This window comes from Megalops cyprinoides, chromosome 11 (genome assembly GCF_013368585.1).
Source record: "Megalops cyprinoides isolate fMegCyp1 chromosome 11, fMegCyp1.pri, whole genome shotgun sequence".
Classification (NCBI taxonomy): Eukaryota; Metazoa; Chordata; class Actinopteri; order Elopiformes; family Megalopidae; genus Megalops; species Megalops cyprinoides.
In genome coordinates, this window is record NC_050593.1 from 31,719,365 (window position 1) to 31,742,406 (window position 23,042).

The 23,042-nt window shown below is 40.8% G+C and overlaps 1 protein-coding gene across 2 annotated transcripts; it reads right to left on the reverse strand.

The window, feature by feature from the left end:
* Positions 1-1,694: 1,694 nt before the first annotated feature.
* On the reverse strand, positions 1,695-20,164 carry LOC118785814 (neurexophilin-2-like). 2 transcript variants are annotated; one of them, XM_036540751.1, is made up of 3 exons: positions 19,929-20,164; positions 19,471-19,626; positions 1,695-4,651 (listed from the first exon to the last, which is right to left on the reverse strand). In XM_036540751.1, exons 2-3 carry the CDS (start codon positions 19,513-19,515, stop codon positions 3,905-3,907), a joined length of 792 nt encoding a protein of 263 aa, XP_036396644.1. In that variant the 5' UTR covers positions 19,516-19,626; positions 19,929-20,164; the 3' UTR covers positions 1,695-3,904. The 2 variants fall into 2 exon arrangements, with proteins under 2 accessions (XP_036396644.1, XP_036396645.1); XM_036540752.1 differs by lacking the exon at positions 19,929-20,164 and adding an exon at positions 19,737-19,783.
* Between the last annotated feature and the right edge of the window lie 2,878 nt (positions 20,165-23,042).

The following is a 23,042-nucleotide window of genomic DNA, read 5'->3' on the forward strand; positions in this document are numbered from 1 at the left end:
CTATATATTATTGGCATTTAGCTGCCACTCTTATGCAGAATGACTTACATAGGTTACAATTTTTACATTCAATCCATTTATATAGCTGTATATTTACTGAGGCAATTCTTGCCCAAAGGTACAGCAGCAGTGCCCCAGCGGGGAATCAAACCAGCAACCTTTCGGTTACAAGCCCCTTGCTCCTTACCACTATGCTCTCACACCTCGAGCACACTAGTATGTTAGAGGGTGTGCAGTGGTGTGCAGAGTGATTAACACTGGGAGAGGTGGCTCTCTGTGATCAGAGGTAACAGTAAAAGGATGCATCCACGTCAGTAAGGATGACCTGCCGCAGTCTGCAGACAGCTTTTCACACACGTCACACACGCACGTCACTGCCAGTCTGGGCACAACTCGAGTGCCCAGTGAAATGAGGCATTCCTAACACATTACAAACAGTGAAGGAAGCAATGCGGCACCATTTTATTTTCAACAACGCCACAGAAAAACAGATTATTAAATGGTGCACGCGGAAAAGTCATGTCCCAGCCTGTGATCCATTGTGTAAGGGACACCTCACCTCCCAGCTGCTAAATATACTGTTCAGACAGTGATTGTGAATAGATATGGAATGGAAGTCCCAGTAATTACATGTCATTGGGTTTGTGTTAGAAATTGTACACATATGTACAGCTCTGTGTTGAATTACTAATGTAGGCTAAATGTGTTGTGCCATTGGTCATGTTTCACATAATTATGAAATATTTCTTGTCTCCACTGGTATTTTCTAACATATGACACATGTAGAATGTCATATCTTGCATCTGAAAAAAAATGAAACAATAAGAATGAGAATGAAACTATTTATGCTCCACTTTCCAGGGGCCTTGTGGTCCAGTCAGTGTCCTGGACAGTCTCCACGGCACACTCATTATGATAAAATTCTCATCACAGTGTTACTGGGGAAGACACTGAGGTGGTTTCCTTTTGTCTTCTTGAGGGTGCTTATCAGAGACACGTGCTCTGTACAGCCAGAGAGCACAAGGGATTACACAGCCAACTAACGGTAATGAATATCTACACCAACTTGCCAGGATGAGGTCAGTTTCGTAACAGTAGAGAAAAGAGAACTCTGTATCAGGTTCAAATGATATTTAATGATAACTAATATTAGCTCAGGAACCAAATGTAGTTTTATCAAAATAAACCCCTTTGAAAGTAAACATCAAAATAGCGGATATTATTCACAGTCTTTACTTTTTAGTCTATAATTTTTACTTATAGATGATTGTATGAAATGTGTTTTGAAACCAGCCCAAGCTGAGGAATTAAAACTCAATTACAAATAATTGATTACAATTACAAAATGGAAATTATGATTGTACCTTCCATTCATGATGGTTTTTAAAAATCTGTATATAGATTTTGTGTTTAAGATATAATTTGCAATAGACAAAACTATTCAACAATTGAAAATATGCTTGGAAACCCAAAGGAAATAATACTTTGCTACTTTTAAATCACAGAAATAAACATATTTACACAGACCACACATTGCATTGTACAGAGAAACAGAGGGAAAAGCAAAACATACATAACTCAAGGTGCAATCTAAGTCATTTAGTGTCTTGAAGAACAACATTTACAGACTTGAAAAATGCATGAGAAAGATGAAATGATCTCTGTTGATTAGTGTAACATTTCCTTAACGCTGGGGGCTGGTATAGGTTTGGCAGTTTTGACCACAGTAACACAGGTACCATTAGATAGGTAAGCAAAATCTAAATGGTATGCTTTTGCATTGTCACATGAGACCACAACAGTTAATTTAATGTCCTGTACAATGTCAGTCTGCCCAATCATCGGTCTGTAAACATCATCTCGAACTGTACAACGTCACTATATCCACGTGTGCTGTGAGGCCTTCTAACTACACTTGCCCTTTACAGCACTTTTTTTTTCTGGAATCAAGTAACCCTGCAAATTGTCAGGTGCCGGGAAAGTGACTAGGATGATGTCAGCAAAGTAGTGTGTACCCTCCAATGAGGGCTTACTTCACTTGAACTTCACTAGAGCACTATGGGACTTGTAGTGTGAAAAACAGTCCTTTTGGGGTGCAGATGTATTAGGAGGACTGCATTCACTTTACTTTGTGTTTCCACATGAGTGAACAAGTTGTCGCTGCAAAAAGAGTTTAAGTAGTACAACTGGAGACTGGCATTTAACACAGCTGGGGGAGGCAAATGACAAAAAAGGTATATTTACATAATGCATACGGTTAGCACTGCCAATGAGGATATGATAGGATACAATACACACTTTAGTCTCTTTTAGGATATGTGCATGTATGTATTTTTGACCCTTCATTGAAGCAAATCGTAGTACATATCTACCACCAAGCAAACACTTTAATTCAGGTCTTTAACTCGGGTAACCACGGCCATGCATTTTTGCATGGATCACAAAACTGAAGTGGCCGAGTTTGGTGGTTGGTAAGATGTGGATCTCCATCAAATCTATCCCACTGCCCCTACTAAAGTGAGCAATTTCGATGCTGTCACAGGACAGATTGAAATTTCACACCTGCTCTGTTTTGACCTCCGAGGCCACACGTCAGTGATTGTATGTAAATCTGAAGCCTTCAGGCCAGGAACTGTACATAGATTTGCCAACCAGCTAGAAACAGCCATGTCAAGGGTTTTGGTTTCCATGTGGAAGTTTATACTGGAAATCATGTGCTGTTGAAGCTGAGATCCATTCAAACTAAAATGCAACTTCTAAAAATGCAGATTATGAATAATCTTTTTTTCAATTTAGTTTAAGGAGAAATTCAAGTTGGCTACATTAAACTAACATAATAACATTGGAAATATAGACATTACATGTATCTTGTCAATAAAGTGTGAGTGAAATCCAATGAACGTAGGGTGTCTATTCCAAAAATATAAACAAAATATGAACAAAATACGTCTTAAAGCAATGACACTTGCCCACATACAAGCCTTCTGGTACATCCGAAAAAGCTATATCAGTACATTGTATCTACAAAAAAATTTTTCTTTCTAATAGGGTGTTCACATAAAATTCAACACCATCCTCTGATTCTGAACATAACAATGGATATGAAGTGATGCTTACATCACATGATCCAAGAAAGCAAACCCAGCTTCATATGTAGTTAGTGTGCACTCCATAACATAACTTCGTCATACTACAGTGTCTGCCTGAAGATTATCTGTGTCAAGGTCCAAATGCATGTTTGGAAATGTTTTTTTTATTATTATTTTCTTTGAACATGAATATAACTAGCGTTATGATGTAATTAAGCACTGCACCTCTAAAAGGAAGGAAAGGCTTACTCCTCTCTCAGTGACAGGGTCGCTTCCTTGTACCTGACTACGCGTGTCAATGCTGCTGATTGGTGCACAAGGGGGAGCTTTTCCATCACGGGGGACAGAGCCCAAGGTTCAAACGGAAAGCCACCTTTTGAAGTGAAATCTTGTGCTCCATTTCCCCCCTGTCATGAACCTGGGGTCTGACATTCGCATATGCCACAGAATGTGAAGACACAAGAATAATTACCTTTCCCTTCCAATTCTAGGTGAACACGAGAACACATCCTCAGGCAAAACTTGTCTTGCTTTATTCTCTTACGCATTAAGGGAAACTTGGATACCTCCATTAATTAGCTACAGATAAAGTTGCTTGTTAACATTAAAATTGTCTTGCAGGTCCGCTGACACAGAAGCTGAAATTCATCAGTAGCCATTTCCTGGTACCCAGCATCTGGAAAAAAGCTTTAAAATGACTTCTAAAGTAGAGAGGACATACTGTGATAATGGTATAGCAGGATCACAGGAGGGATCAACAAAGGTCTTTGTCGTCATCAGAACTTCCAGGGACCCATGAACATGCAACTGTGAGGTCATCCAGTGGAGAAGTAGGGAGTATCGCTATGGTAATTGTAGTCGGGGCAGACTTTCTGCACCAGTTTGTAGTCAACACTGTGGAAGGCGATGTAGATGCATATAACTTTGAATGGCTTGGAGCACAGCCAGGAGACGTGGCTCTGGGTCTGTTCCTGGTAACACGTCCTGGGAGGGTCGTAACTGCAGAGGGTTGTCTTCTTGGCCCGGTCCGACATCTCGTACTCGATGCGGCAGTTGAACGCCTTGGAGTCCTTGGTCTCCAGGGTTGACTGCTGGGCACTCTCGAACTCCACCACCTTGGAGGGGGGCACCAGGCTCACGGAGACATTGCCGTTGCCGGTGGAGTTGTGCCGGAAGTAGACGCTGAAGGTGCCGTTGCCGTGGTCCACGATCTTGCCCGTGATGAGGAGGTTGAGCTTCACCGTCTTGATGTTGGAGTGGAAGTCGCCCCAACCGAACATTTTTTTGAACTTCCCCGTCTTCACTATGGGCCTGCGTTTAGTTCTCGGGCGCGTTTGCTGCACATCTGTCTTATTAGATAACCAGTCCCAGAGGTCCTCCATGTTTTCTAAGTATGTCATCTCCCTCATGTTCTGCCGGAGCCCGGCGGACCCCCTGGCAAACAGACGCAGGGGGTTGACAATCCGAGGGCTGGCCACGTCGGCAGAGATGCTCTCATCATTATCGCCTTCCCCCCAGTCCAGCAGCTCTGTGGTGGGGATCTGCACTTTGTTCTCTGTGACCTTCAAAGCAAACACACAAAAGGGCATATTACTCCAAAAGAAACTGGGTGATAAAGCGTTTGGAAAGAACGGGTGATAAAGTTTTTTCTCTTTCATCTGTGTGACTAGTTTTATTTACTACGAAAGACCATGCATTTTTTTTTTTTTGAATTATCATCTTAAAGCAATCTAGAGAAGGGTTAAGAAGACAATAACATGATATATTATACAGCAACAGACAATAACTTAAGAGAGTAATGGTGCTTATGTGCATAAGTCTCTTAGATTCACAGCTCTCAGTGGATGTATTATTATTTACTTCTTTTGCAGCTGATCATATCTAGACTGATTTACAGAGCTTATGTTCCACCTCTCTATACAGCAGGATGTCACTGTAGTAATTCATGTAAAGTTCCACACTCAAGGGTATAACATGCAGCGTGGTACTCAAATCAGGTACACTAAACCATGATAACACACTGCTCCCTACAGAGAGTCAAATACATGAAGTTTACATTTTGAAGTCACATGCATTTTGTTCTTTTCCACAAGTAATTGGAAAATTGATGTCCAGCTCACACTTCAAAGGAGAGATGCATTAATAAAACCTATTCCGACATAATTCAAAGAATAAAATTGTTCTAGGTATACTGGTACAGATTATGAGTAAGATGTTAATAAGCCTTTTTTTCTCTAGCTAAAAACAAGGCCATATCTCACTTAATATTTCTGCACACATTGCCATGAATTTTTAAGTGGCGCTCTCTTTTTTGCAACTTTCTGGCTGCTCAGATGCAGGATAACAGATATAAGAATGAGATATGAAATAAGGCTATGAGATACTCCTATGAGGGTGTCAGGACAGAAACTCTCCGCATAACCCTTTCTGCGCACATAAGCTGTGTCTTGCTCCAGGATGGATTCCTGCTCCTCTTCAGATAAAGTCTTAATAATTCATGGCAATAAGCTTAGCCGGTACTTTATTGGTAATTAGATGTGGTCGCTTTCCTGAGGCCGGGCTGGGAGGGGATCACTTCCAACAGCAGATGTGAGGGCTTTGAGGGGGACTGCCGGAAATCTCAGAGAGAGCCATCACCATCTTTCCCCTCCTAATTACCTTTTTTTTCGCTGTAAGCATAATTGAAGCATATGTGTACACAACTAACAAAGCAGATCTCTCCACAATAATTCATTTCTGTGAAGTTTGACAGTTAAAGCATTATTTCTGAATTATTTCTTATTTGCATGACATGACAGCACTTTAGGATGAGTTAATAAGGCATTGTGTGGATATACTGCACTACACAGAATTCACATCAAGCACACCTAAATAAATTATAACCAACAGGACACAGTAGCTTGGCATTTTGAAAGTTTCCCACACTTAATGTGAAATCAATGCGTCTCCTACAGACTGCAAGCTCGGTGCATACATCACCGCTCTCAGTGTTTAATTAAGACAATTACTGCAACTTAAACATGATTGGAGGGACACTGTCTCACCAGCAATCTGCAGTCTTCAGGCTGTAAAGACTATGTTCTCACCACTCATGTAAAAACAGGTTCCTCAAATAATGTTGCAGCACAGCTATTTCAAAAATTTTAGGGTAAAAAATATTAAAACTGTGTGTTGAAAATGGTTTTATTGTCATGATTATAAATACTACCAAATTCCTGCAGCGCAATGCATCTATAGCCTGTGGAGATTTTATCAGACAAATGATGTATAGTAACGGTCAAACTAGTTGTCTCTCGTTCCCTCCCTTAACATATTCGCACTCTACCATCACTAGAGAAATTAAAGCTGATTAATACACTAAGATGCATATCCAAAAGCACAGGTAAAGAAAGAATTTCCAATAAGATGATTAAAATGTAAATGAGAGAACAGTTTAAGCGTGATGAGCAACTGAGAAAATTGCAGTGCCACGCAGAGGGTGGAAATCAAAGAGTTTAATGTCTGCATTAGAAGGAAAAGAGTTGAATTTGCAAGCTTGGTGTGACACAATCTCTCTCTTTTTCTCTCTCCTGATCTCTGTGCAGAACTACATTGTGTGTGTGTGTGTGTGTGTGTGTGTGTGTGTGTGTGTGTGTGTGTGTGTGTGTGTGCGCGTGTGCAAGCGGGCGTGCACGTTCACAGAGGTTCAGATAATGCAGCCAAGTAAAATGGACTAAACCGTCATTTATTTACACTTCAAAAGAGGATATGAAAATAAGACCATGTCAGATCATGGAAAATACACAGCAGCTTAATTAAGACTGCTTAATATAATCACTATGCTCTGGGCATTCGAGGCCATCTTAACATAATACTGACTGTATTATAATAACCATGGGATATTACATTGGAGAGTTCCACAGCACTGAATGCAGGAAATAATCTTTTTGTGGTACATGAAAATGAATATGGACGTAAATATTTTGTCTTTTATTTTTTTGGAGTTTTTTTTTTTAATACTTGGAAAAAAATTACAATATTGGGATTTACTCCTTGCTGGTGGTGAAATTAAGCCTTTAAAGCCATGAACCCATCTGGGAGTTTCCACTCCAAGACAAACATCAAAATGCCAGCTGTCTAACAATGCCACAACCACAGCACTGCATACCCAGCTCTTAAACACACTGCAGAATGAAAGAAATCTTAAGGAATCAGTATTTTAAAGTACATGCAACGTGCCAGTTCTCAGACTCCAGTCTCCAAGAGCAACGCAGGCAGCGGTGTGGTATAGTGGTAAGGAGCACGTCTCGTAACTGAAAGGTTGCTGGTTCGATTCCCTGCTGGGGTGCTGCCATTGTACCCTTGGGCATGCTATCTAACCCAGAACTGCCTCAGCAAATATCCAGTAGCATAAATGGATAACATGTAAAACTGTAATCTATGTAAGTTGCTCTGGATAAGAGCGTCTGCTAAATGACAAAAGTATAATGCAATGTAATGAGAGTCCTCAGAATGGTGGATGCAGTGCTCAATTGGGAGGCAGAGAAAGGAAGGCAGGATGGACCAGCTTTAGCATTACATTGTAATAAGTATTACAGCCCCGCCTGTCCCTCGGACAGACATATCTTTTATGGTCTGACATAAAGGTAATTGCCAGAGTGACCAAGACTACCCTCTGGAAAGCTGAGAACTCGGAGGCATCTGGTCGGAAGACGGTCCGCGATGGTGCCGTTAAAGCGCATTCTCAGGCAGCAAGCGACTCGCAGGCAATGCTGCGTGATGATTGGTCCTCCGCCCCCGGGGGGCCCGGCTCATGTGAGATGCCACAGAGATTCTCTTCATCCATTCCTGCCCCTTACCTTTAAGCCACCATCATGTAAGCTCAATGCAGACAGCACGGACTCTTACAGATGCACTGTCTGAAAACGCCTGCAGGACAGTTGTTCCTCAGTGATATCAGCTTGTGGTAATTTTTTTATTTCATTTATTTATTTATTTGGCCTTGAACTTGCTGTTGAAAAACTCCAGTGCTTATTTTTCCCCTACCTCTTCATATTTCTGGTGCTTATTATAGAAAGCGTAATTATCTCACACGCTGATGTATATTTCTGTTAAGTAGTCCCTGTTTACAGGAGATATAAATTGAGGTCTCGCAGAGGAAGAGCTTCAGACACATTTGTACGTATAAACAGAACGAACAACAATTAACATATGTATTAGTGATGATAAGAGAGCGGTCACAGTGATTCGCCAGACTGGTTTTCTTCTTTTTACATTGCTAATTGGCTCCCGTTTTTAACGATGCAATTTATTATCTTCATTAATTTTCTCTGTCTGCTGCTTCATTAACTTTAGTTCCTTTTTTTTTTACTCTAGAGTTTACAATAAAACGCCCCCGGTAAAATGGTGCTGATCACCCAACTTCCACCGCGTTCTCCTCACTGCTGATAGAACATTACATTATTCATTTACAGAGCAGACATACTTATCCTGGGTGAAGCTCATTTATGCCCTATATCCCCTTAAACAGCTGAACATTTGCTCCAGCAACTCTGCCGTTTTAAGGCCCTTGCACGAGGTCTCCATCATGGTAACCAACTTGTGAATTATACCTTTACGCAGCCTTTCGTTTAAAATCTCTGCTCTTTAACCAGACTGCTGTCCTGCCCCATATGACTCTCCCACTGGGTTAGGTTACTGTAATACAGCAAGTCTCCTGCTCTTAGGTTTGATTCATTCAGATTAGGCCTACCCAGGTATCCACTCCTCAGGTCCGGCAAGGAATTCCATTTATAATGGATCAGACAAAGGGCCCGTCAAGGCCTGAGACACTTGGGGAGAGCCCCCCCCCCCCAAACGACGCATACCTTCCGGAGGAGTACAACACACCTCTCTGATGGCTGGAACAACCTTGTGCTGAAAAGCCATCACTCTACATCAGCTGGAGAGCTCAAAGCACATGGCAGGTGTTCAGCGGAGAAAATCACAGAGGCAAACCTGCACAAGGGCTGTCAGCGATCATAGGGTATATACTGAGGGATGCACATCTACTGCCATACAGTCCTTCTTTCCCGTTGTGTGAGAAACAACTAGAAAAACCACACTTAGTCCCATCAACGATCTGGCAAAAAAAAAAAATCGCTTCTCCGAAATGAATATCGACTCGAAGGATATTTGTTGAGCGAACCTTTTTTCTCCCCCACACAATTTGATTTATCTCTGCCTTCTAATGTCAGACTTGTGTTCAAAGAAGTGGTGGCTTTGATTGATGATTAGCTGTTTCTTCTTGTAATACTGGATTGCTGGGAGTAATCACCGCGCCATTTATTTAAGCTCTCATTATCTGTGTTCCATCCATTTGAGGGCAGCACCTTTTTGGCGCTTTTTTGAGGGCCAGTGGTTATGTGAATAATACAGTATTTTTCCAACCCTCACCCATGGGCGACCCGTCATTTGAACCCCTTCACACTGGGGTAAATAAACAGACAAAGGTACGGTGGATGTGATTGGCCTCCTTGGTTCAGCGCAGACAGCAGCAGACTGTCTGAATGACAACCGCCCCCCCCCCCACAACCCCTCCCCAGCTGACAGATGTTTTACAAGAGGAATCACATTTGGGGAACGCGTCCTTATGACATGCCCCGGAAAGACGCACAGCTAGCGACGCTGTGAGAGACCTGACGCGCACTGGAGAAACACACTGTGATGCCTCTGCTCCCTTCGTCTGTCGGATAAACCTCCATCCCTCAGACAGATTCCAGATGTAAGTGCCGGACATAAAGCACACCGCACAAATCAGACAGCTTTTGACTATTTCACTGGCTTTATACGTAATGCTCTCTGAGGACGAAACTATCAGAATAAGGGAAAACAGGGTGGCGGTCTTTTCATGACAAATGTCATTCTGTCATTTTGAGGAACACGGCAGCTAACAGTCTGCAATAATAACAACTCAAATGAAAGATTTTGTCTAAAAATGAATTGCATTTCCTTTTGTTATTGTGGGAACCATTTGGGCTCATATTATCTGCCCAATTCTAAAACTGCAGCCCTTGTTTAGTCATGCTTTAGGGATTTTCTTATGTTTCCACTGGTCACTGATTCTCAAACATAAACATATGAAGTGCTGAAATTGTTTCAGATCATCCAGAGGAATATTATGAAAATTCTAGATTGCTGGAGTATCTAGCTGGCCCTTACTCTCTCGTATTGAAGATTATGGAGACGTTAGTGACTCAAAATATATATTTATGTAGCATCTAAAACATGCTGAGGTATTACATTACACTTCAAAGTGTGTGAATGAATCTCTGTGGATTCGGTAAAGCGATGATAGATGTGGTGCAGTCAGCTTGTCTGTAGCGAATCAAGGTGTGCAACCCACATGTCTCACCTCACTGAAGGCATATCATCGCCCCCCCAACACCATTACAATCTGACCATGATGACAAAACCCCTGAGAGAGGACTTACCGCCTGATTCTCTCATGTCAGATATTACCTGCCCCACCAGAGTGCATTTTTGTCCATAGTTACAATAACACTGACTCAATTTTGATTTCATTGATTTCATTATAATTAGTTCATTCTTAGTAATTATTAATAACTGAATGTTATTAATAAATATTGATGAATATTAATTTTAATTATTAGATAATAATTATTTAAGCTTTATATATTTCTTTTCAGTAAATTAACTACATCATTTACACAGATGCCTTATTATGTATTTATTGTACTGAGAAAATGAAAGAACTATCCCAAACAATAGCTTTCTTATGGGCAATAGCTGCTTCATGTTATTTCATTTTTTTCATTTTTCTCTTTTTTCATTTGTTTTTTTTTTTTTTTTTAATTCAAGAATGTGTGATTCATCACGTGTGAAGAACATCTCCTCTGATTTATTTTGCCAAGCTTAGCACCAGTAGATCAGGCCAACACGACCGGGCTAATGTTTTCTTCTTTGAGAAGCATACAAATGTGACTGATTCTTGGAGAGCTTTAGACGCTTCTTTATGGAAATTGAAAAAGAAAAAAAAAAAAAGAAAATCGCAACCGGATGAAAGAGGGAAAGCGCTGCTTCCATTTTTTTTCTCTCTCTCTCTCCCTCTCTCCAATAGTGGAGACAGGTACTTCACAAGAAATATGCAAAGACAGAGAATAGCTGACAGCACTTTGTTAGAATGAGAATGACAGACTAAAAAGAGGGGAGAGAAGGAGAGGGGAGAGAGGGAATAATCAGGAGAGATTTATATTGCGCTCTCTCCAGCTGCCAAGCACTGTCTGCGGGATGAAAGTAATACAGATTTAATTAATGGGGCAGATTGCTTTATAATGCACTAACATGCATCATGATTGCCCTTTCCTAATACAAGGTGCTAATTACTGACTGAAATATTACCCCAGTCCGGGGGTGGAAGCACAGGCTGGTTAGTTGTCAGTTTCCTTGAAGGGCTGTCAGCGCATTAGTAGTTATGGGTTGCATAAGTTGTCGAATAAAAGTAGAAATAACACAGGTTACATTAAAAAAAGCTTTAAAAGGAAGTTTAATGTTGTTGAGGTTAACCCATTAGCCCTCTATTGCTTCCCGAGTACCGAAAAGAGCGTTTAGCGTTGATTGCATGATCTGTGATTGCATGATTCTGTGTTAACAAGTGACCCTGTGGACTATTTATGTGAGATATCTTTAAGGTAGCCCGACTCCTTTTTTTGAAGTATAGCAATATCTACACGCGTGACAACTGATTGCCTTGATCACCGCGAGAACCCTGTCTCGCCGTGACAGCGTATATTCTGGTCTCTTCTCTCTGTGATGTCAGCAGTTCATTCCCCTTTCGGTCAGTGAAGCCCCGGTGTAACAGGGCCCCCTCACCGAGCAACTGTGAGATCCACAGTGGGCCCCATGCGCTTGTGTCTGTCTGACAAAGTGACGCTAACAGCGGAACGGTCCAGAACCCTACTCTCCAGGTGGATGAGTGTTCCGCACCAGGCCTCTACACTCCATCCATAACCACGGGCCATCAGGTCCCCCCGAAGCAGCTGCTGCCCAGACCCAATCAGGAAACAGGGCCCTGCGTGTGTGTCGTTCCGCCCCCCCCCCCCCCCCTTATCCCCCGACATAATTTATCCTCTACACGTCCGGCAGTCGTCTCCCCAAGCTTCTGACCTCCCACGGCCGTTGAGATCTCAGATTTAAAGAGCGTTTGAATCACATTTGTCAGCGTTCCGATGGGGTTTTATGGACTATATATTCACCGTGATGGATTGAAGCGTTGCACACTCTCTGCTGTAAAGTCAAATCTCAAAAAATATAAATTAAGTCCGTTATAGGATCTGCTGCCCCCTTTTTCCCTCTTTATCAGCATGTTTTTTACAACCAAGGCACTAAATCAGCTCCCTAAACAGCACAATTTTCAGCGTTTCCATTCCTGGTGTAGCTACAGACATTGAGTTTAGGACGCTTGGTGGTGCTCAGATTGGGGAAAGAGGACCTTTAGAGTGCCTGTCCATTCCCACTAACCTGTGGCCAAAAAAGCTCCTGGTTAGCTTGCCATACCTCCCCTAATTAAATACCTTCGTTATTTAACAGGAACAATGTGTGACCTACTAAAAAGAAAAAAAAATGACGCATCACAGCACATCTTGAATGTTATGTAAAAATTCTCATAAAGCCAACAACAATTATTCTGAACCGGATTCAAATTCAGTCAGATGCTTGCTGGCCGAGTCTTCTATGGTACGTCCGATTCATCTGGCAGCTCCAGGGGATTACAGGAAGCACAACACTCCAACCTGCTAGTAAATTTCTATAGCTTGTAAAACCATTGACATGTGATTTCATTCAAATGTACTTTGGCTGCGGATTATTTTGTATTCACAACATATGATGTATGCTGCCTTACTACCCTGCAAAGGTTTGAAAATGAATGGTATGCACACACTGCCTTTTCAAGAAATGTGATTTCTTTCTGAAAAGTTCTGTTCAGTGCAATAGGGAGAAGAGCAGAAACTATTTAAAAACGTGATACTGATGGGATTAACAATAACAACAAAAAAAAAACAAGAGAACCAGAATAAAACTGAAGCCATAAACCAAAAAATAAATACAAAGACAAATTAACATAACAATTGAGTATTAAATTACAATAATAAAAAAACAGAGGTGTTCTTTTACAGAGGGAGGTAGAAGTGGAGCAGATATGACTGAAATATTTTGTGTAATTTTCCAGTGGAGCCCTCTGTAAAAGAATATTTTTTCAAAATCATATCTCTTCTCCAACAGCTACATGATAATGGGGTCACTCGTTTTCAGACTGACAAAAGTAAAGGCCTTCCTAGACAGTTGCAAAAAAGCTACAAATTCACACCTGGATTCTGGCAGGGGTATATTTTCAGCGCGGTTATTGGGACGGGATCGAAAGGACATTGCTTCACCTTGGAGACGGTGTCACAAATACCTAATCAATAAGAGGGGAAGGCCCCAAACATACGTGGCAGGTTAGCGGGGGCCTGATGACCTCTGTTCCACATGGGGATCAATACTGCTGTGTGTTTCAGAAGGCCTATGTTTTTCCCAATGACTTCAATGAAAAATTTTATATTGTTTTACCCCCCCCCTTTTTTTTTACCACATATGAAATAGGAATGAACATGATATAATAGAACATGGACTGTTTCTTGTGTTTAATCTTTGAAGTTCACCTGGAGGGTCTAAATGCTTAGTAATGACAGCGAAGGGTAATTTTTGGTATAAATCTGAGATATAATGACCTTCAAAGTGAGGTTTGATTTTCCGGAACAGGTTGATGATGGAAGACCCCAGCATAACATGGAGGCATGGGGGAAACATATTACTTCCCAAATTATGACACAACATGAATTATGTAAATGTCTGGGAAAAATGGGTTTAGAGAAGAAAGCACCTTTGAGAGATGTGGAAAGTAAACCATATAGGACTTGAGCTTTTTTTAAAGCCATGACTAGTCCAGTCTGAGAAGACCCTGTCTTGTAAGAAAGATCGGAACAAGTGGTTTGTACAAAGTGGTACATTACTAATGAAAGTAAGTCATCTGAACTGCATCCAAACCCTGCATGTGGTCTTCCCTGTAATTATTTTTTTGTGCATTGACGAGGTGACGGAGAGGTTTCGGGGGCATGTTAAAATCCTCATAATTTTAAATGCAGGGCACAAAATTAGAGATGACTTTGTGTATCTGTAATGCAAGCTCTGTGACAAGTAAAATGTTTTGCAAGACAGTTTGGAAGAGAGTGTATTTCACAGGTTTCAGACAGTTCCAAAAGGCTGCGTTTACAGAAAAAAACGATCACCTTTTATGTAAATTAAATTTATAGGCAGCAATTGCCCCCAAAATTGTTCAACAATAGAGTGAGTGAGAGGTAAAGACTTACCAGAGGCAGAGATATAAAGGAGCGAGTCATCGGGGTAAACTGAGACTCGCGACAGCTCTAATCCTATAATGGGACTCAGTCACTCACGGCAATGTCAACACTATCCACATCTTGTGACAACAAACAGACAAAAATGCGACAAAGTCAGGTTCCAAGTAGGCCAAAAATGATTATTTATATTTATACTAGACCGAATATGTTATTATTATTATTAATATTATTATTATTATTGTTATTATTAAGGCAAACATGACATCACAAAGGACTCGCTCTTTTTCTCACTGACTCCGTGTCCGTCCGTCCGTGTGTTATTTTAAGAGGCTCTACATGCTGGAATCTTTGCCAGTAAACCTTGTGAAAGTTAATATAAAGTGCTTGATTGTGTAATTATAAAAAGCGCAGTATGGGAAGCATGTTTTAATGCCTTTATCCAGGTTTAAGTACCATAAACATCTACCTTTAGAATGATTCTCTCAATAACTGTGGGATAGTGTTTTTTTACCATCAGCACTGTTCACTTTGCTTTGATAGTATAAAATATATGTGATGTCTCCTAATGTTATCTAATGTTAGATGACTATATTTACAGTAAAACTGCCTTTAATAAGTTATAAGAATATCAGTAAGCTTTACATCTAAAATTATATCTTGAGTATAGGTTTGTGACTAATAAGTATGAATGTTTCAATTGCCTTAAAACTGAATATTAAATTATGAATGACCTTTTAAACTTGAAACTGCATACATGCAGTACTTCAGTGCTTCATACTGGAAATGCCACGACAAATATTGTTTATGAGGCGTTTAGAAGGCCACAATTCTCCTGAGAGAACGTGATCCCAATATGCGCGCAGAGACACTTCTACTGTACCAACCGAAAAACCCCCATAAAGATCCCTCAAAAAAATCCAGAGCAACTCGTGACCCCATTTACTGACTATCTCAAATCTATGTTCAGTCAGTCCCGGGGAAATCTTCGGGTTACAAGCCTAAGAGCCACACAAGCCACATTTTATTTTATTTGATCATGCCCCCCCCCCCTCCCCCTTTTCGTTTCTCACCCGTTTTTCGAGACCCGTGCTAGTTCCCCCCCCCCACACAAGGCAAATCCTGCAAGCCGTGGATGAGGATGTGGGGACTCTGGCTGCAGCAGGTCTCAAGAATATAAACAGCGTTTTTATTGTCCAGAGGGACAGGGTACTGAAAGCAAGGAGGGCCTTATCACCACCCAGCAGCTCTGTAATTCTCCGCCACGATAAAGTGGCGGAGCGGAAAACCTTACAAGGCTGGCACAATCCAAAGACGGATTAGTTTTTTTGACATAAGCTTCCTGAAAAACTAATCAATCAGCCCATGCCGTATTAACAGTGGCATGAGATTAAGGCCCCGCTCCTAATCCTTCCCCTGTACATTTTATTACACTTTCCAGTGCCGGGTTTTGCCTTTAAATATACAACAAATAATGAAATAAATAATGAAATCAAACGTAATTGAAGGAGAGGGGAAAAGGCCCCTCGAGAAGGAATTTATGAAGACTCATTCTAAAGATTGTCCCTGGACTGAAGCTGCCGTCCTTGCTAAACCCTTTTCAAGTTTGCATGCCAATGTGCTGTCTCTGTAAAGTTGATTTATGTACTTAAACCTAAGCTTTTTTTTTTTCCTCAAACAAATGTATTCAGTGTTTGTTGTGTGAACTGTCCTATGACTGAAAGGATTGGCTGAGGATTAATTATTCAGGTTTATCTGGAATTGGTTTGCCTTGTTCCAGGAAAGAGCCAGTGTTCAGATATCATGGTACGCAGTACCATTAAGCGCAAGGGAGAGCTTTGCTGATTCTCCAAGGCCACCTCCAAACACGGTGTATCTAAAGAGCATTTTCAGGGCGTACTGTATTTAATGTAACACTATGGACGTGTACACCACTTTATGAAAAATTTTAAAGAGACAGCTGTATTCAAACCCAGTCGACCGATGCAAAGCTGCAAGCAGACTTTTCTTTCAGCGTGAATGGCGCTGCAACTGAAGTTGTCCAACATCGACAGTCGCGTCCTTGAGACACTCCGAGCAGCACTGAGAGGCTGAGGCAGGAAATTTGGTGCATGGTGTCGACAGGGCTGCCACCCTCTGTCTCCTTCTCCCCCCCCCCGTCCCCCCCACCTCAGTCTTACAGTGTACGCCCCTCTCTCCACAGTCAGCCCCCACAACATCCAGCCCATGTCTCCACTCAGCCGTGGCCCTCAGATCTCAATTGCGCCGTTTGCATGGAAATGTCACCACCGCTGCTGCCATGATGTTTTAGCTCAGATGCACGGAGGCAAAAAAAAAAAAAGCACGGGCCTTATTAATGCAAATGACTCCGGTTTCTGTAATCCAGAGGATGTCTTAATCGCCTGTCACCCAATTCATACCTATGATACTGTGAGGACGGCTTAATGCCCTGCGCCAAAAAAAAAAAGCATCTGCGTTTGAAATGCACATCTACCGTCACCTATAAATATAAAATGTGACAAGGATTTGATCAAATGCCACTAAACAGCACCATTGGATTGACTTTATGAAATCAGTTCATTTTTATAAGATCAACTTGCTCCAGCCCCTTAGACTCACTCCTACTGAACACAAAATGCTATAAGCAAAATTACGTTCATTTAACCAAACTGAAGCGGCTGTTTAGCAGTTGGCACAAGCATAATTGTCGATTGAAAACAGTGTTTGAATCTCTTGGGTACAACACAGATGTTGGGGCTGCTTTTTTTTTTTAGCACTTTAGTACTGTAGTATCGCGGGCTTGCGTGTACACAGGGTAATGTGAGTACAGATCTCAGACGGAGAAAGAGTCTGCTGGGATCTGACAACAGCCAAGGGACTGCACCCTATTGGGGGACTGTCCTCACAGAGAAGGGTCTCAAGGGGGGCAGGGGGATATGGGGCAGTCTCGCAGGCTGGGGTATACCGCCGCCCCATGTGGGGTATGCCACGGTTCAAATCGTTAAAAATATTCACGCTGGATCAGGCCGTTGCTTTACAGTGCATTTCTAGTCCTAACAAACGGTTTAAATGGGTGCATTCATCCAGTCACTTCATAAACGTATCTGATCGTTAGAGAAAGATGCACCCAGAGGTTGTTACATTCAGCCCAAGAGGTGTGGTTGACACAAATATACGGCTGCACGTATCCTTTGCTCTTTCTTAATGAGGTGTAGTGAAACCATGACAGCTTTCATACAGGAGATGAGGCTGTAAATTCTCTGATCAAAACACATGATTGTGCATGTTATAGATCATCTCTTAAGAGCATAGCTTATCCTTTTAGCAGTAATGTGATCACCATTTCCTGAACATCTGATTTAATTTGAATAAAATTTTACTCAAATTGCCATATACTGGGGACATATAATGTAAAACAATGAAACAAACCCCCTACAATGGAAATTTATTGGTAGTTAAAATCCAATGGTTTACATTTACAGTTTACATAGTTTACATTTTGGAAATGGAGAAATGTGAATGGAGTTGTGAACAATGTCCCAATATCTCAGTTATTATTCACATAATTTAAACATATTATTGAATATAAATTCAATTCAGTGCAACAGTACATGCAATGGGGCTAAAATTCTGCTTCAGTATGTCATTTTTGTTGACACGGTATCTTGTTTGTTGTGCTTGTGCTGTATGGAGGTAATTAGACAATATACAGCATCATTGAGAGCTGACCATTTTTCAATAATTGTCCAAGAAAATTATGACCAAATCTATTGGACTACAAAGCAGAGTTTGCGATATGAAAATCTGTAAACACTGCACTATCACAGCAACACATCATTTCAAAACATTTGGAAATTACCAAAGCCAAAAATGCCGACAAAGTTATGTTTAAGTAATATACTGTTTATGTAGTGTGCTGCAAAGTTATCTTCCTTTGAGGATATTTGTTATAGTAGTCATTTTCTCAACAGTCACCTTCCTGGGAAACCGCTTATATTTTTTGCCCTGCACATTTTTCCAGTTTTACAGAGCTGAGTTAAGGGTTTTCTTTCTTTCTTTCAGCTTCATTCATATTGTTATTGCTCACCTAGCTACCTTTGGAAATTTTGAAATTTCATTTATTCTAAAAATACAAATTTTCTTCAGCCACTCCTAGATTGTGCCACACAGGAATGAGAACATAGGAGTGGTATTAAAATAAAGCCATTGATTTTGTGTTTAAGCGACATATTAACATGACATTACATAATAACACAATCATTTTGTGGGTAATGGTGACCGGTCTGCATCTTTTAAAAGCAAAGGACACTGGCTCTTCTAAATGTATAACATACAGACATGGTGAATGGTTCTGTGGAAATAGTACTGGTAAGTGGTAAGGATATGCCCCATTTAATTAAGATTAAGAAAATTAATTGCATCCTTCATACTTAATTAGACGATGGAAATGTCGCTGTATCCCGGTTGGCTCTTGGCCAAGCGTCTATTTGAACAGAATGGAGTAGGTCCCCGTCAATTCACGGCCGAGATGCATTCTTGTGTCTACGCTTACCGTGTGCTTGGTTTACATTTATTTTTCTTTAACAACAGCTTCAAGTCTCTAGAAAACCCCTTCCCAACAGCGATAAAGACGTATAAAAACTGCACCTTTATCAGAAGCGCAGCGGTGCGAAATGAAGTTTCCCAAAGATTGCAGCAGAAACTTGATATACTTGGCATACAACACCGCTTTTGCATTTCTTCATAATGATTTAAAAAATAATTAGGTTTGCCATAACGCTGTTATCATGATAACCGTAGCAAAACTCGTATTATGTCGCTCAATCACTAAATCATATACCTACTAACGGCTGCTGAACCTATGGACGCTGGACACAGGGCAGTAGGCTGCACTTACACTGGTTTTAATTCCCACTGATTGATTTATTCCAGTGGATAATAAAGCTCAGATGTTTGTTGACAGTGACCGCAATTCTCTCTTTAAGTGAAAAACGAAAACAACTCACCGGGTGAAGGCACAGAAGGAGCAGGGTCGTGAACAGGTTTTTCATCTTTGACGTCTTCCCTTAAATCGCTGTTTTTTCCTGAATATGGCTTATAGATACATCCACTTTTGCGGGTTTGTAGATTCGCACTGGGAGGTGCACCATTGCTGTAATTAACTACGGGGGAAGAGAAGACAACAAAACACGAATTTCAAAAACTGCACCCCAAAAGCACGTGAGAGAGGCTTGCAAGGCACATAACTGGGTAATGCAGTACAGCGACTCACCTAGCATTTACACAAACACTCCAGTAGCTATAAAGTAGTTTCATCAGGAGAGATGTTCTGCTCGCACATTACGAAATTTGAGATTAACTCATGTCGATTAAAGGCAATTATTTTAAATGAATAGGTGTCTACTTCTTCGCATGCTGTGTACTGTATAGGATCCTTTTGTGTCAGATTGGAATTTTATCTCACCCGTTCATCCGTGCGACCGTAGCCCGCCTTCCAAAGTTGCTGAGAGAATCTTCTTAAGCCAGGCGTCTCGTGTAAAATGCACGCATTTGGAAGACGGTCCCAAAGGCTCGGGACAGCTTCCGACTTTGATGATGAAATATCTGTGCAGAGACGCAGAGACCCTCCTTGACAGTTGGGCTATTAACCTTACTTTTTTACAAGAGGACGTGGTCCAAACAAAAGTGTCAGTGACTGAATGTCTTTGCAATACCTTGATTAAGACAAAGGAAAAAAAAAAAAAACAGTAATAATCGCGTTGATGGCTCGCGAGTTCAAGTCCAGTCTCAGATCCTCTTAGTCCTTTTCATCTGCTCTTTACTTGCGATTTTACGTTTCCTCCGCAATATAAAGCGGCTGCAGACACATACATAAATGTCTCAACAAAACATTTGTTTTGCTTCGAAAATGTTTAGCCCTCAATTTAAAAGCATTTCATTTTTTTCTGCCCTGCACGCTTGTCGAGCGTACTCTTGACTTATGTGTTACTGTTGAGAAATGCGCATTTTCTCGCTATGCCCACAGTGTCCGCTGGCACGAAGCGAGGCGAGTTTTGAGAAGGAACAGTAGATCTGCATTTTAAGTTGTACCAAGGACTTGGCCGCCTATGGGATAGTGGGTACCATGCTTTTCAAGTTTTGTTTAGCAATACGTCAACCTCGTCTTAACCCGTTCATAGCCTTGCTTTTCTGCCCTGGAGACTGTGGCCCGGATCCTTTACATTACATTTGGGTTGTTTTTCTGATAAGAAAATTGCAAAGTGTGCTACATTGTAATAAAAAAATAGCCTGCGTTTTATCCCTTATTTTAAGAAGTATGGGCTGACATAAGCAATTTCTCCAGACGGAAAGCTGTTCAAAACCAATTACATGATAAAAACATAAAAGATAGTTGGATATCCTAACTGCGCTGGCGCTGAGAAAATAGATCTACGGCACATTAAAACAAATTACTGTAGCCTACCGCTTTTACACAAGCTACGGAGGCTCATAGATAAACCTATATCTATAAGCCCGTTTGAAAAGAATGGAAATGTTGAATAGAACACAAAGGCAATGCTTTGTCCTTAATTCTGAATAACCAATTCGACTGTTACATTCCCCGCTACTTGCAAATCGCAAGTTTTGCGGTACAAGAGGCCGAAGAAACATGCTTGCTTGAACTTATTACAAGTTAAGGACAATGCGCAATGCAGTTCCGCTGAATATGGACCAAGGGTTTCTTATATGGGCCGTACAAATGTTTTACTCCTTTTCCCAAATAGACTGCAGGCACTTAGTACGAGGTCACAGGTTATACTTATGCCGTGTTTGTACTAACCCTTGATATTACTTAACTGTAACTATGTGTGTTTTATGAACTTTGTGGATCCAGACTCCTTGACCTCTTCTGCGTTACCTATCGCTAAACTGTCTGACGTAGGCACCAAGAAATTGTGCCGCCTCTTAAAACAACCGGAGTGAGATCTGAAATGGACGGCCTCTGTACAGTATAGCGCTGCTGTAAATTGGAAATGAAGGTCTGCGGCCATTAGCGCCACCATGTGGATCAAATTCAGTTTGTTTGTATATATCCGTGTATTAATGCTTGATGCTACTCATTTAATGGTAAAATGTGCTTAACGATGACAATAAGATTATAGTCATAGCCATCACTTCTCACAAAGCACGTTATTAGTCAATGAGTCAAACAAACCCTCTAATCATTCTATTTGCAGTTAATAGCTGCAAATTGTGTCAACATTTAGCAATTAGACTGCGTTAATCGAACAGGTTATCTAATTAACATAACACGGTTTAGGTGTTTTATTCAGTGAATGATTTTAGAGAACTTCGTCTTTAAGACTTTGGTGATGTCCTACGCATCCGTTATGGTGTTTTAACATCTGGATCTGAACACGTGAAATCATAGTACTTAGTTTTAATTGTGTGCGTCATTGTCACGACAGATGGACAAGACTACAAACCGGAGCATTGAGAGACTTGGGTACCGAAATTAAAAAAAAAAAATAATAAATACATTTTTGCCTGAGCAGTGGTCTTGCCTTTGTGTGTCTGTATCTATGACAGTTATTATTATTATTTATTATTATTATTATTATTAATTATTATTATTATTATTATTAGTAGTAGTAGTAGTAGTAGTAGTAGTATTGTTACAGCATGATATTAATGGATCACAGTCACAGCTTACATAACAATTAAGTCTTCCAGACAGGAGAGTGTTGTACAGTATACATCATACTCTACAATTACACTTTTCCTTTATTTAGTAATTTAGATATTTAGAACGAAGTAAATTAAATAACACAACATTTCAGTTTCATTCTAAGCCTTCATCCTTCAGTTATCTTTATGTCATTTTATACATCACCCCACAAACCGCTGTCACCATTTGCAGCGATGTTACACTGGACACTTCCCTTATTGGGCTATATTTTAACACCCTTGCAAACCTCAATGGGCCATGCTTGCACATTAAATTGGTGGGAATTTCTGCAAGTGGATGTATTATGCTATTTAAAAGGAACTTCCACAACTTTATCAGCCCAAAAGTTAGTGGGGAAAATGAACTTAAAACGGAGAAATTAACTTTCCTGCAGTCTATAGTGTCGGGCTCCTTCCCGGGTCTTCGGTAGGTTGAGTATTCAAATCTGACCCACCTTGCTTTTATGCATTTAATGAACTCAGCTGGAAGTATGACGGACAAGTTCTTCCACTGCCGCTGAGGTGCCCCCTAGTCAACAGAACTTTGAGGTTATGTATGAGTTATTCAGTCGGCTTTGCTTTGCCCCTGTCTATTTTACAAGTTTGCAACTTTCAGACGACTAGGAAGGATGAGTGGCTTCAAAGCAATGAAGAGTACCAAAGTTCTCTCACGCTGAGATATCATGTGGTCCACAAAGTATAGCTCTGGTTGCTAAAGGTCAATTATAGTGGAGGAAAAATTATTTGCATATTTTACTGCAGTCATAAAACTGCATGAAAGAGCAGGATAGAGATGTGATTTTTTTTCTTTCATCTCATTATGAAGGGAAATTCCAACAAAAAAGGAAAATCTGTCAGATTCTAGAAAGCT